Source organism: Spermophilus citellus, assembly GCF_964194105.1.
Source record: "Spermophilus citellus genome assembly, chromosome: 17".
NCBI lineage: Eukaryota > Metazoa > Chordata > Mammalia > Rodentia > Sciuridae > Spermophilus > Spermophilus citellus.
Genome location: NC_138199.1, coordinates 74,825,170 through 74,838,924, shown reverse-complemented (window position 1 = coordinate 74,838,924; position 13,755 = coordinate 74,825,170). Strand labels below are relative to the sequence as shown.

The window sequence follows — 13,755 nt, the reverse complement described above, 5'->3', positions numbered from 1 at the left end:
AGGTCTTGCCGGAAGTTTTAATGAAGAGAACAACAAATGGTGGGTGGGCGGGGGGGGGGGGGTGGTGGTGGTGGTGGCTGTGATTCCATCTTCCCTTTTGGCACAAACTAACTTCTCTGCGAGAACAATGAGAAGTCCGGGTGGAGTTTCCCTTGCCACTCAGCACCCCCAGGAAAGTGCTGTGGCTGCGAGGGCTGGACGGGGTCTGCAGGGGGGTGCCTGCTGAGCAGGCCTGGAGGGCTGGTCAGCGGCCGCCCGGCTCTGCTGCCTTGCCTGTCCCTGATGTTCTGAGCCCTTCCTGCTGCACAGACCGCCACACCGTGGCCTAGACCACAGCATTTGTCGTGTGAAGGCTACTGTCCCCCCGCAGGGCTGGCCTTGGCCATGTCCTGGGGTCAGTGGAGAGGCAGGCTGGGCAATGCTGGCCAGGCAGGGGCTGGGGACACGGCACGGCTTCCTTTCCCAGGAAGGAGGGCTTCTTGGAGCAGGGCACCTCACTGGACTCCTGAGTCTGGCCCAGCTACGACCCCAATCCGGGTGGTAGACACAGTACACAGCCAAGCTGGCCCCTTGCTGGCTGCGTGGCGGCCACTGGGAGCTGCCTTTCCTGTACCCAGGGTCCCTCTGGGCTTCCTGGGCGTCCGGTCCTGCCCTAAAAAGCTGCTCTCAACTCCACTCAAAGACCCAGTTCCAAGCCCGGCTGGGCCTCCTTGCTGCGGGGGACAGGGACGTGGGCTTCTGGATACTTGGATATGGACCACTCCACTGGCCTGCGTCTCTCTTTGTCAAAGGGAGGCCCCGAGCAGGCCGGTTGTCATTAGGGAAAGCTCGGCATAAAGTCCACGGGATAAAAATGCCGCCCCCCTCGAAAAAGAAAGAAAAAAGCCCCCAAGAATGGGGGTCCCAGAGCAGCTTGGTGTGTGTGTGTGTGTGTGTGTGTGTGTGTGTGTGTGTGTGTGCAGCCCTGGGGCCTTGGGCACAGCTGACTCAGCAGTGGGGAAACTGTGGTCAGGAATCCAGGAGATGAGGATCTGGAGTCAGAGTTCATGGTCAAAGAGGCCCCAGCCGCCTGGGAGGATGGCACTCCCCGGAGGACCCTCCCAGCCCAGGGAGGCAGGTCAGGGGTCACTGGGTCTCACCCCCTGTCACCGGAGGGTCCTGAGGTTGAGGGCCCAGAGGCAAGGCCTGTCTGGCAGCGTCCCCTCCGTGTGCAGTGGGGGTGTCTAGAAGAGGCTCTCAGGGATGGGGACGCTGGACGTGTTCTCCCCAGTGACAGGGAGAGGCACCTGCCCACACTGTGAGGGGGCCACTGAGAGGAGGCTGGGGATTCTGTGCCTGGCGGCGCTGAGAGGCCAGAGGCGAGCTCGGCATTTTACAGGTGAGGAATCGGAGGTCGCCCCGGCGGCTGGGGCAGAACGGGACTTCCCCAGACACCACCCCGGACACCACCCTGACAGGCGGGATCACCAGGGGCCCCTGGATCACACACGCCCGCCCAGCGCTCCACGTCAGTGGCACCAACTGGAGAGCTGGGGGAGGGGGCAGGAGCCCCCAGAGTCTGGGTCCCTGGAGACCCAGAGAAGGCGCAGCCAGCAGCCAGGCAGCCCAGGAGCCAAGTCTCTCACAGACTCTTTGTTTTCATTAGGGGAAGATCTCAATTAAAATAATTACAGTTACAACAAAAAATCACTAAGAGAGAGAGAGGAAAAGGAGTTCAGTTAAATGCAAATATATTCAGAAGCTGTTATGAACTGGCTCCCGTCTGAAATCACCCATTAACAAGTTCTCGCTAATTATCCACCTTTTATTGTTTTAGAGAGGAAGCGGTTCCTCCATTCCCTCCATTCCCCATTCCCGTGGGGCTTGTTGGAGGCCCAGGATGGAGATTGACTTCACAGTGGACGACACCCCATCCTTGTGATTAGGTGGCCAGCAAGCCGGGCTGGCCCCGTAGAGCCTAGCTGAGCTTAGCTGAGCTTCGCCTGACAACGAACAAACAATCAGCCTTGTTTTCCATCACTAAGTGCCCCCTTTTTTTCAGAGAGGGTGATTTGCCCTGGGACGGAGGCTCTTGTTGGGAGCAAGGCTGTGTCCCAGGAAGAGTTTGGTGTTTTATTTGCACTTCTTGCTTGGGTGGGGGTCAGGGCTTGATTCTTTCCCTCTGTCCCCGGGGGTGCTCAACAGCGGCAGGAACTTTGCATCTGCAGCCCCCTCCCTGGCCTCTCCCCTGACCACCGTGACAGGTGAGGTAGAGGGTGAGCATCACTTGGGGTCAGGGTGCAGCCTACGTGTCTGCCCAGGGCCGTCTGTCTGGACTTCTGGGACTGTCCTGCTGTCAGCTCTGCCTGCAGGATATGCATTTTCTACAGTTGTGGTGTTTAAACCGAGTCCTTCAGACCCCTGCGTATCTAGCAACAGCACAAAATCCTGTCAGGCCGCATGGCCCCATGCGGGGTGAAGAAGGAACCTGGCTGCCCAGGATGGGGCTGTGGACAGGGCTCTCCTCCCAGCCGTGTGTGGCGGGAGGGCCATCAGCCCTTGGGTCTCTGGAGGTGGCTTGTGCACTTAGCTGTAAGTCCTGGCTCTCAAACAGGAGTCTGTAAAACACCAAGTTCATGGTTTTACACCCCCCCCCCCCCAGATTGCCTCTGAAGAGGACCACTGTGCGTCTGGAGGACTGGGGTGGGAGCGTGGGGTGGGGGCTGTCTGAGGCGCTGCATGTCCTAGAAAAGCAAGAGCCAGATGCCAACCACATAAGGTACCCAGAGTCAGCACTGAGGTCCTGTCCTGGTTGTGGGGGTGGGGAAGACCCCAGGTGTTAGTGGGATTTAGGAATCCCTGGAGAGAGCCCTGGCTCCCTGGGTGGTCCCTCATATGCTGGGCCAGGAGGGGGCACTTCCTGGTGGAGCTCTATTGGAATGTGAATGCTTCCAAGGGCCCTAGCCCCTTCTACTCCCCTGGTGGAATCCTGGCCTTTCTGCCTGTGTGCCCTCAGTCTCTGTTCTCTGCCTTCAGCGCCAGCCGTGATGTCCACCCCCTGCACACCTGCATCCTGGTGCCGGGCACGCCTTGCTCCTCCTACACCCCTGCTCACCGGTTAGCTCTGCAGTGGTCTTGGCTGAGGGTCTTCCTACTGGATGTGCGCCAGGCTCGGCGCTCCTTGCAGAGGAGTGCTGGCCATCAGGGTACTGAGACGGCCCGAGAGGTCAATTTGAAAACCCCAGAGCGTCACTCGGCCTCAGGGGCCCCCGTGGGTTGCCTCTGTGCCTGGCACTGTGTCACACACAGGGGAGGAGGACACCAGGAGCAGGGGCACGGCCAGCGCTGGGCGGGGCCCAGAGCCTGCTGGAGAGCCGCACGCACGGAGTCCCCTCCTGAGGGCTCGGCTGCGGAGGGCTGGCCGCTGCTGGCCGAGGGGCACTTGAGTATTAAGGGAAGTCATTTCCTCAGATCTCTCCAAGACAGAGGAGCAGGGAAGTCTGTTCCAGAGAGTCGGGAAGCTGGCCTGTCCCCAAGAAGTCCCATCGCTCTGGGTCAGTAGCACACCTGAGCCAGGATTAAAGCCCCATCGGCATGGGCAAGGTGACAAAGGCCAGGCCTCCTGCAGGTTGGGGACACGTGGGTGGGCCAGACGCTGGCTGGTGAGTCCTGCGTGCTGGTGAGTCCTGCGTGCTTTCTGAGACGGGGGAGGTGCACACTGGGTGGAGGGCTGGGTGTGCAGAGGGACAGCCCCCAAGGGAGTTCAGACCTTCACCTCCTCACTTTCTGGGTGGGGGCTTCGAGCTTGGTCCCCGACTTCCGGACGTTGTTAGTCCCCGTGTACCTGGACAACAGCCAGGGGCGGGAGACAAGGGGTCGGTCGCAGGCACATTGTGTCCCAGGTCTGGGCGACGGAGGATTTCCTGGGCAGGCCCAGTGTCCGCAGGTTCCCAAAGGCGAGGCCAAGCAGAGCCAGGCGGCCTGTCCTTCCCCCACCAGAGGCGGTGGACAGAGCAGCAGGGAGGTCAGAGGTCAGCCAGGCCCTCTCCTCTCCACTCACCTGGGCCTGACGTTCCCGGAGGATGTGCGTTGGGTGGGGAGCTGGGCCCTGTGGGCGCTGCCATTTCCTGGTGCCCTATCGTTGCTAGTCTGACCTTGTTGCTTCTCCTGGGGTGCATTTTACCTGTGCTCTGCCTCACCTGACGGGGTGGGTACGTGGAGCATGGTGACCTGACAGGGTGGTCTTCACCCTGAAGGTGCCGTGAGGTCCCAGTGGCCTGACCAAGGGTGCCCCCCCACCCTCACAGCACACAGTTCTCTGAGCCAGCCAGGGCTGCAGGAGGACCCAGGCTCAGGACTCTGGACCATTGTGTGGTGTGCGCTGACCTCAGTGAATCCTCCTAAGGACCCAGTCAGTAGAGGTTATTTTACAGAAGAGGAAACTGAGTCTCAGAGAGGTTCAGCACTTTTCCTAGGGCCACACAGCTGAGAATCAGCTGCACCTGGATTTGAACTCCTGCACTCTGGTTCCAGATCACCTGACCGCCACCCTGCCTATCTGGTGCCAAGTGACCTACTCAGCATGACCCCACCTGACCTCACTTCCATCCCCAGACCGGCCCTCCTCTGCTCCCCAACTTGTCAATGTCATCTCCAAACTCTCTCCCTGGGTTGAGAGCTGGCCTGGGCCCTTCCCTCTCATTCTAATCTTCTGCCCAGCGTTGGCCCCAGCTCAGCTTCTCCTCCTCCTGCCTGGCATCCCGTCTCTGTCCTGCCTGCACTGCCCAAATGCCAAGCTAGGTTCTTCCCACTGCACCAAAGTCAAAAGCCCAACTCCTCAGGGTGTCTTGGCTGCGGGCCTCGCGGTTCCTGTGGATTGGCTCCGCTCCACAGCCTGTTAGTCTCATGGTGTGCTTCTGCGTCCCGTGGCTCCACCCCTTACTCATGCTTCCTCAGCTCAGAGTGCCCGTCCTCACTGTTGGCAGCCTGGCAAGCTCCTATTCACACCTCAAAACCCCGCCTCCACCCGACCTTCCTGTATCCTCTCCCTCCCGAGAGCTCCTTCTAACTCCTCTGAACTTTCATTTTTCTTGTCAATTACGGATATTGCTCTCACCAGTGCCCACCCCCTTTTGGACTCTGTGGAAGGTGTTGGAAGCATCTTGCGCCTCTCCTTCCTAGATCCGGCAGAGCCTGGTCCTGGGTCATGCTGGTGGAGTTCAGTGAATGGGCTCAGCCCTTTCCCACCCACCATCTCTCAGTGCCTTCTGTAAGATCCTACTGATCGTCAACTTGCAAGCCTCCGGGAGCTCTTCTGCAGCCTATTCGAGGGCTTGCCTTTGTCACCTGATGGCCATCTCTCATGGCCCAGGTGCTATGAGAATCCTGCTGCTCCATCCACAGTGAGGCCAACACCAATAGTGGTGCAGCCTCGTGGGCTGGGAATGGTGTTCTGCCGAGAAGGAGAACTGGAGGAATGTTCCCATGGCAACGGGGCCTTCCTGGAGACTGTCCGAGGGGAACAGCTCTGGTTCTGCTGGGCGCGGCCGCAGCCTGGGTAAGGCCAGGCAGAGACCAGGGCACTGCCCACTGCTCGCTGCTCTTCTGGCCGCTCCTCCACTCGGGACTCCCTCTAGCTGCTCTCTGCGGCCTCCCTGGGCCCTGCTGGAAGGGCTGCTGTGTGCCCCGCACAGTTCCCAGACAGCCATCTCTTCCCGGGTGATAACAGAAAATGTGCCTTTTGGCGACAGTGGTTTTCACGTTCATGTGAAATGATCCTCCAAAATGCCCATGCACGTGTCCATTTCACAGACGGGGCACTGAGGCTGCACTCTGTAAGTGCAGCAGAGAAGCCGGAGGTGCAGAGGGGTGCCAGGTGGGTACAGCCCAGACTCCTGAGCACTGTCCTTCCCGGGAGGCCAGCAGGGGCAGTGACCTTCCCCTGACCTGCCCTCTCCTGGCAGCAGGCATCCCTGGAGGGCATCCTCCTGGCTCAGGTCGGGAGGGAGGGCGAGCCCTGAGCTAACGAGGTCCCCGGTGATTCCAGCAGGGCTCCCCCCGCCCAGCCTCATAAACACGTTAACTGGGCGATGAAGAGGCCAGCGCTCTCCTGCTTGCCTGGGATCTGGGAGAAGCTCCCGAGCCCATTGAGTGAGAGGGCTGGGAAGTGTGCACACATGTGAGCAAGTGTGTGACCAGCCGAGTGTGGACCACGGGTGAGAGCGTGCGAACCTGTTCAGGTGTGAGCATGCGAGAGTGTCGTGTGTGCAAGTGCACGTGTGTGTGGGTATGAGTGCACTTGTCAGTGTGTGGGTGTGAACAGGAATGCAAGTGAGGGCTGTGGCCTAGGGGCATGGAGAATCCCTGGCTGCTCCTCGGGGAGAGGGGACATCAGCGGGGCCACGGGCCTCAGGGAGCTGGCTGGGTGGTCCCCAGTCCTCCCACAGATCCGTGGTGCTGAGGCCCTGCTTGGAATGGGGACTGGGACCCACACCTGCCGGCTCTCTGGTGCCTCTTCTGTACATGTGTGTCTTTCCAGCAGAGGCCACAGATGTCAGAGGACACACGGATACTGTGTTCCATCAGATGTGCGGCCCTCAGCCAGGCGTGGTAGAGTGGTTGGTCTACACTCCACCTTAGGGCTGGCTTGTTCTGCGGCCCTGGGTGAATGAACCACCTGGACAACCCTGGTCTCTACCTTGAGGCCAGGGTGAGCTCCTGGTGCACATTCTCTTCCCTGCCTACCCCGTGCCTGCCACTTCTGAAGTTCCCAAGCACATGGAATCTTCCACAGGTGCATTAGACCAAACCGGAAACCCTGGTGTAACCTTGACCAAGTTTGACCAAGTGAGGCCCTTGACCTCCTCAGGTGGGTGGCTCAGAGTCAAGGAGCAACCGCTGGAGATTGGTCCAGGTGCTCTGTGGTCCTGGGAAAAGAGTCCAAGATGTGGTCCAGGCTTGGATGAGGGCCTGACTGTGTCTGAGTGCTGCCATCTCGTCACCGTGGTAACAAACTGCTTCCTCTGCACTTCCACATCCCCTTGAGGTAGGACGGGTCACACGACGAGCTTCGGCAACGAGATGGAAGGTGATTCCTGCTCTGTCCTGAAGGAAGCCCTGGGTCTCCTGGGGGACTTGCCAGCTCTGTGGGAGCAGGGCCAGGTCAGACCCTGAGGCCACCCACTCTGCCTACTGCTTCAACCGGTTTATTGATTTATTTTTGGTACTGGAAATTGGACCTAGGGCTGCTCTACTACTGAGGCACATCCACAGCCCTTGTCCTTTTAAATTTTGAGACAGGGTCTTGCTGAATTGCTGGAGCTGCTTTTGAGCTCACGACTCTCCTGCCTCAGCCTCCCATGTAGCTGGGATCGCAGGTGTGCACCACTGGGACCGACTCTGCCTGGGGCTCCTTACATGAGCCACAAATAAACCTGTGTTGTTCGTGTCCTTTTACTTCCAGCATTTCTGTGATGATAAACAGAATATGCAGTTTAATTTTTTAAAAAACATCCAGTCTGGCCGGGCGTGGTGGCACAACCTCTACTCCCAGCTGCTCAGGAGGCTGAGGCAGGAGGATGGAACACTTGAGGCCAGCACGTGCTCACGTGTGTGTTGGGGTTCTCAGTGCTTCTTGAATCTGTATCTTGATGGCTTCTGTCAGTTTTGAAAATTCTCCGTCATCATCTCTTCAAGGGTTGCGTCTGTGCCCCTTCCTGCACCTATTGGCCGCGTCCCTACTAAACCACCAGCAGCCTGGTCCGGCTTCCCTGGTTTCCTTCTTCTCTCAATTTCTTAAGTTGTGGCTCCCTAAATAGCCCCCAATTCCAGTTTTGGGCATCCAGCCCCGACATGGCTGGAACACGGTCAGCCTCTCTGTCTGAGGCCCTGCTCTCTGCTACCCCCTGGGCACCTGTGCACACTGACTATGAATTAGCAGACGCCTCGGGAAGGAAAGAGTGTAGTGTTGGTTACCCCCAGGCTCTCTCTCTCTGGAGCCATGGCCTCTCTGCTCAGTCCCACTGCCTGGACAGCTCGTTGACGTTGTCACATAAAGAAATATTCTCTGGTTCTCCACGGGAGGCCAGGTTGTCTGCAAGCTAGTCTGTCCTCCGAGCCTTTGCGGTTTCGGTCACTGATTTGGGGGTTGTTTATTACAATGGCACAACCTAGCACATCCTGAGCACTGGAGCAGGGATCCTTGGTGGGCAAGTGGGCTGTCACATGGGAATGTGACTGTGGATCACATGACACCCCCAGGAGACCCCTTCAAGAGCTGCTAGTCCCTGAGCTCTGCGTGTTCTCACAGATCAGTCCAGAGCCTTACGATGGAAATATTTGCTTTCCAGGAGTGAGTCCAGGTCCTCCAGTGGCTCCTTGGTTAATAGAGAGGGCTGACCTCGGGTTTTGGACATCCCCCTGGTTTCCTGGGGATGAAGCAGGCACTGTGCAAACTACCCCCCTACTTATCCAGGCACACATATTCAGCGTCCCGCGGTCTAGTGTGTGAATCTGACGAGCTGTTTGTGGCTGGTGATTTTAGAACTGGATAATAATTTCTTTAAACTTTCTCCCATTTAAAAAGGGAAAGCACATTCAATGATTCAAAACTTTTAGAAAAGCAGCAAGGTGTAAAGTCAAGAAGTAAAAGCTCACCTAACCCCGATTGTCTCAATAAGAACTTTTCACGGGGGCTAAGGCGCACCTCTGTGTAGGGAACGTGCTTAGTGGGCAAGAGGCCCTGGGTTCCATCCCCACACAAAAGATGAAGAAGAAAACGGAGGAGGAGGAGAAGGACAAAGATGAAGAGGAAGAAAATAAAAGAACTGTTAATTATTTGCTGCCTTTAATCTACATCATTTATGTGAATAATTACATAAATAAACATTTAAAAACAAGATCATACTGCATATCTTGTTCTGCAGTTAGTTTTTTTTGATTCAGATATTTTGCAGATGTCAGTGCTCATATCTATCTTGTTCTTTTTAAATGTTATGCAGTCTCCATGGGACAGACTGACGTACAGTTTAGGGAACAGTCCCCAGGCCAGGAGGGAACTTCCAGTAAAACAGCAAAATCTAAAACTGTGCTCTGACCCAAAAGGTGAGCTAGCGGTTGAAGATGAATAAGAAGAGGTAATTTCACAAGATATATGGGTTGAAGGAAAATAACTAAATAAAAAGTATTATAGGAAATATATGAGTATTTTTATTTTGATCTGGAAAATATGTATATTCTAATTGACTCCAAAACAAAGCAACCTCTTTTTCTTTTTTTAAATTTATTTATTTATTTGGTGCTAGGGATTGAACCCAGGGGTGCTTAACCACTGAACAACACCCCCAGCCCTTTTATTTCAAATATATATATAGAGAGAGAGACACAATGCCTTTGTTGTATTTATTTATTCTTTTTACTTTTTATGTGGTGTTGAGGATCGAACTCAGGGCCTCACACATGCTAGGCAAGTGGTCTACCACTGAGCCCCAGCCCCAGCCCATCCTCAGTCCTTTTAAATTTTTATTTTGAGATAGGGTCTTACTATCTGAGGTTGGCCTCCAACCTGCCGTTTGACAGCCTCCTGCCTCAGCCTCCCAAGCAGCTGGGGTTACAGGCGCGGACCACCTTTCATTTCATCCCTTTGGAATCTGGTCCTGCCTTCCTTGGGGCATAGAGACAGATGTTCCCAGGATCTTCTGCTGTTGTAAACATGCTGGAGCATATTTTTAATTGTTGTGTACTTGAGAATAAATTGGGGAAGTGCTCTGTGGGATGACTGCTCCGGCTTTTGGGTCTGCTGTCAAATCAGCCCTGGAAGCTCACAGGGCCGCACTCCTGGTCCAGCCCCAGCAGGCCACCAGGGCAGGCTTTGCTGACGTCCACATGACGTGAGAGACGTGTGCTCATACATGCATGTGAACACGCATGAGAGTTCATGGGGGGCCCCAGTACTCATGCCCACTCAGGGCACATGTGCACATCTGTGGGTGTGCCTACCAATGTGCACACACATGGAGGCAGGCACACTCACGTCCACACGTGCACACAGGGCACAGGCACACACGTGTGTACACATGTGTGTGTTTCATGCAACACATTGTGCTGTTCCAGGCATGAAAATACAATTTTCAATAAAACAGAGTCTTAGCCCTCTAGCAATCCACGTCCACGGCCTGGTGGAGGCTGGAAGGTGTATTAATAATAAACTACTCAAAATGTCATGGCCTGAAGTAGCGTTTAGTATTTCTGTTTTCCATGGATCAGCCAGGCAGTTCTTTTCCGGGCCCTTCTGCCTGATCCATAGGTGCTCTGGGTGGCTGGGTTGGAGCTGGGCCTGGGAAGCCTCACCTGGGCTCTGGCGGGCGGCAGAGGGGTGGGTGGGGGGGGGGTCTCTGCTCCCTATGGCTCTAGTCCTCCAGGAGGCCAGCGAGCTCCTCATATGGTGGCCTGGGGGCTGAGAAGTGCACAGGAACCTGAGAAGCCTCTGACTGTGTCCCCGTTGCCACCTCATTGTCAAAGCCTAGGACACGCCAGGCCCAGAACCAGTGCAGGAGGGGTGTCCTCAGGGCACGGGTACAGGTGGGCACCCACTAACGGGGGCACCATTATTCCAATGATCTACCCCAGAGGCAAGAAGGTGGAGCCTATGTGAGCAGATACTAAGATAAAAATAGAATTCTAAGAGTCTATGACTTTAATGAAAAAAGTTGCACTTAACTCCCAAGTTAGGAGTGGCCACTTTGGGAACTGGATGCTGCCCTCGGTGACTCACAGGCTTAATTATAGGCTCTTCGCCCCGCCCCTCCTCATCTCCTATCACCAGAGCTCTGGGATAATTAGCTGCCTGGGCAGAGGTGGGGGTATGGGTTGAGCCCAGCGCTCATGAAGGGGTGCCTCTGTGGTGGCACTGCGGGTACACAGCACATTCACGGGCCTCTGCCTGATGATTTTGCCCCCCAACATGGCTTCATGCTCCTTTTGAGCACATCTTGGTATACATGGAGGGTCAGGGAGCTGTTGGTCCAATTGCCAGGACCTCAAGCTTCAGAGCCAGGTGTCCATCTCGTGCTTAGGGGCCCTTCCCAGCTGTGGACATTGAACACAGAGAACAAAGACGGGGCAGGAGGCAGGTTGCAGGTCCCACATGCGAACGTGCATGGCCCTCCTGCCTGAGAGGGCCACGCCCAGGGGATGGGGCTCAGCGTTGACGGCGAGAGCCTGGACGCGGGGCTGTGCTTCCCCCATTCTAGGCTTTTAGGAGCAGACAAAATAGGTTTTGCGTTGTTCCCCTCTGAGAATCTCTGCTGCTCCCCTCCCTCACCTCTAACCGCCCCTCCTTTCATAGAGTTAAAAGGTGATTATGACCTTAAAAAAAATGACAGCAGCCCTTAAGAAACGTCCCTACGTGTCCCCAAACAGAGGGAATGAAACGTGAAGAGGTGCAGAGGATTGGACCGAGGCGGGGCGGGAAGGTCAAGGCAGGTGTGCAGAGAGGTCTGCAGAGGAGCAAGCCCAGCCAGGCCAGCCCCGCTTCCCAGTGTCAGGGAACGAGGAGACTCAGGACGCGTCCCCCTGAACCAGACCTGCGGGCCCTGTGAGAGGTCCTGATACCTGCGGGATTCGACAACAACAGTTTCTGTGACCTGGGAAATCCTGGAGCCCCTTGACTGGGAGGTTCTAGACGGGCCCCCCACCAGGCTGCTGTCCAGCAGGGATAGACACATCCAAAAGCTTGGCTGGGTGGGGGGGTCTGCTCCCGAGAAGGCTCACTCCTGCAGCCCGGTAGTGCTGGCTGTGGGCTAGGGGCCTCAGTCCCTCCCACACGGACTTCTCCGCAGGTTCTCCAGGGCCTCACAATATGGCCAACCTCCCCCTGAAGGATGCAAAAGCAGGTGGAGGCCGCACTGCCTTTATCACCCCGCCGCAGAAGTCACTGACCGCTGGGACAAAGAAAGCTTGGAGGGCATCTCCAGGCCCAGCCCTTAGACACCTCCTGCCCCAAGGCCCAGCTCCTTGGTAGGGTCCTGCTCTCTGCTCCTGTGTTGTTGCTGGTACCCCAGACTCCGCTGGCCCTGACCACCCAACTGGGATTCCATGACCTGCAAGATCCAAGTAGTCAGTGACAGTCTCCAGCAGCTGAGCATGGTCACCAGCCAGCGGGGAGCTGGTCTTCTGGCTCCAGGGCCATCCTGTGGATGACCAGCAGGGAGTCTTTGCTTTTGCTTGCTCACACTGAGGATGCAGCATGCCCTGCTGCCATGCCACCAGGGACCTGGTGTCTTCCTTCCTTGATGTCACTGTCCCTGCTACTTTCTGCTCTTGCTCGGGTCAGGAGTCGGGTTACTGGTGCCCTGTCTTGAGTCTCATCACCCAATGTGGTCTGAGTGCTGCACCATAAATGCAGGAAGAACTTGAGACGTTTTTGCAGAGTGGATGAAAAGTCCCCCCAGAGACCCCACCGTGTGGGATGATGTCAAGAACTCCATTCCCACTCGGCCCCGGACCCCTCTTCAGACCCCCCCACTCCACACTGAATGCAGCTGGGTGTGTTCTGAGGGAAGCTTGAGCATTTGGGGAGGGGACACCTCAGGAAGAAGGAGGTGGTGGCTGGCGGCTGAGGCTCTTCATGCCTGTGGAGTGACGTCCAGTTCCTGGGCTCCAGTCAGAGGAGACGGGTTTTCCTGGGAACCTGAGAAGGATTCGTTCCTGGCACGGCTCCAGCTGCCTTCCCTCCTGCATGTGCCCCTCCCCGTCCCCACCCCCACCACCGCTCAGCACCCAGAAGGAAGGTGTGAGAGGACCCAGCAGGTAAATCAGGAAAAGACCCCCATTCAAAGGAGGGCTGGGCAGCCCAGGAGATTCTCTTGAAAGCTCTCCCTTCTCGGGCTACTTCTCCCTGGGGTGGGAGTCACAGGGTTTGATTTTCGTGACCTTTCTCAGTGAGGGCTGAGACAGTCAGGAGGGAGAGGAGCTGGAGACACAGATAGAGACGGAGGATGGGCAGGTGTGGTCCTCACATCTGGGAGAGCAGAGCATGGTCCTGCCTCGCTGGACCATCTCTGAACTCAGGAACACGAACACAGCCATCATATCAATAAAGCACTGATTGAGCCTGCTCCTGGGCCAGGCACGGGGCTGACAGTTTGGCCCCATGGGTCTTCCTTCACCCTCCCATCATGCTGGGAGGGGCATCTGCTGATGTTCCTGGTGGACCACAGGAAGCAGAGCTTGCCTGAGCCAGGGCTGTGCAGAGTCTGCCTCCTTACCGGCAGGGCATGCTGCGTCTAACCCGGGCTCTGTCCCTGAAGCCAGTGGAATCCAACTTCAGAGCATGGAGGGCCACGTGGGGCCTTCCCAGTTAAGAACCACTGGGACATCAGGCTGGCAGGGGTGGGATGAGCCCACATGGCTCATGTTGGGTGAGGCTGGTGCCCTCACCAGTGGATTGACCTAGCAGCTTGCCCTCTCTGGTGTGGAGACTCGGCGTCAGCGGGCACTAAGGCTGCTGTGAGCGGGCAGGAGCCGGGATACCAAGACCCTGCACCAGAAACCACCTCTCAGCCTTTCACAAGATCATGCCCCAAACAGCAGCCCAGTCGAAGCCGCTGAAGAGGTGATAGGAACGGCCTCCAAGCAGCTGCAGCGCACGGCCCTGAAGCTGGAGCCTGGGCCCGGGTTCTTCTCTCTCCCGTCGCTGGAGCGAGCTCCTTGGCAGGCCCTGGCAACCTGGCTTGGCTCCAAGAAGCAGAAAGGCCATGTGGTGCGCTTTAGCTTTAC

At 56.8% G+C, this 13,755-nt stretch overlaps 1 protein-coding gene across 1 annotated transcript; it reads left to right on the top strand.

Moving 5' to 3' along the window:
* Window positions 1–1,242: 1,242 nt before the first annotated feature.
* On the top strand, window positions 1,243–8,977 carry LOC308636384 (uncharacterized protein; the record flags this gene model as incomplete). Its single annotated transcript, XM_081271795.1, has 4 exons — window positions 1,243–1,378; window positions 2,712–3,533; window positions 5,791–5,854; window positions 6,518–8,977. 4 exons carry the CDS (start codon window positions 1,243–1,245, stop codon window positions 6,648–6,650), a joined length of 1,155 nt encoding a protein of 384 aa, XP_081127921.1. The 3' UTR covers window positions 6,651–8,977.
* Between the last annotated feature and the right edge of the window lie 4,778 nt (window positions 8,978–13,755).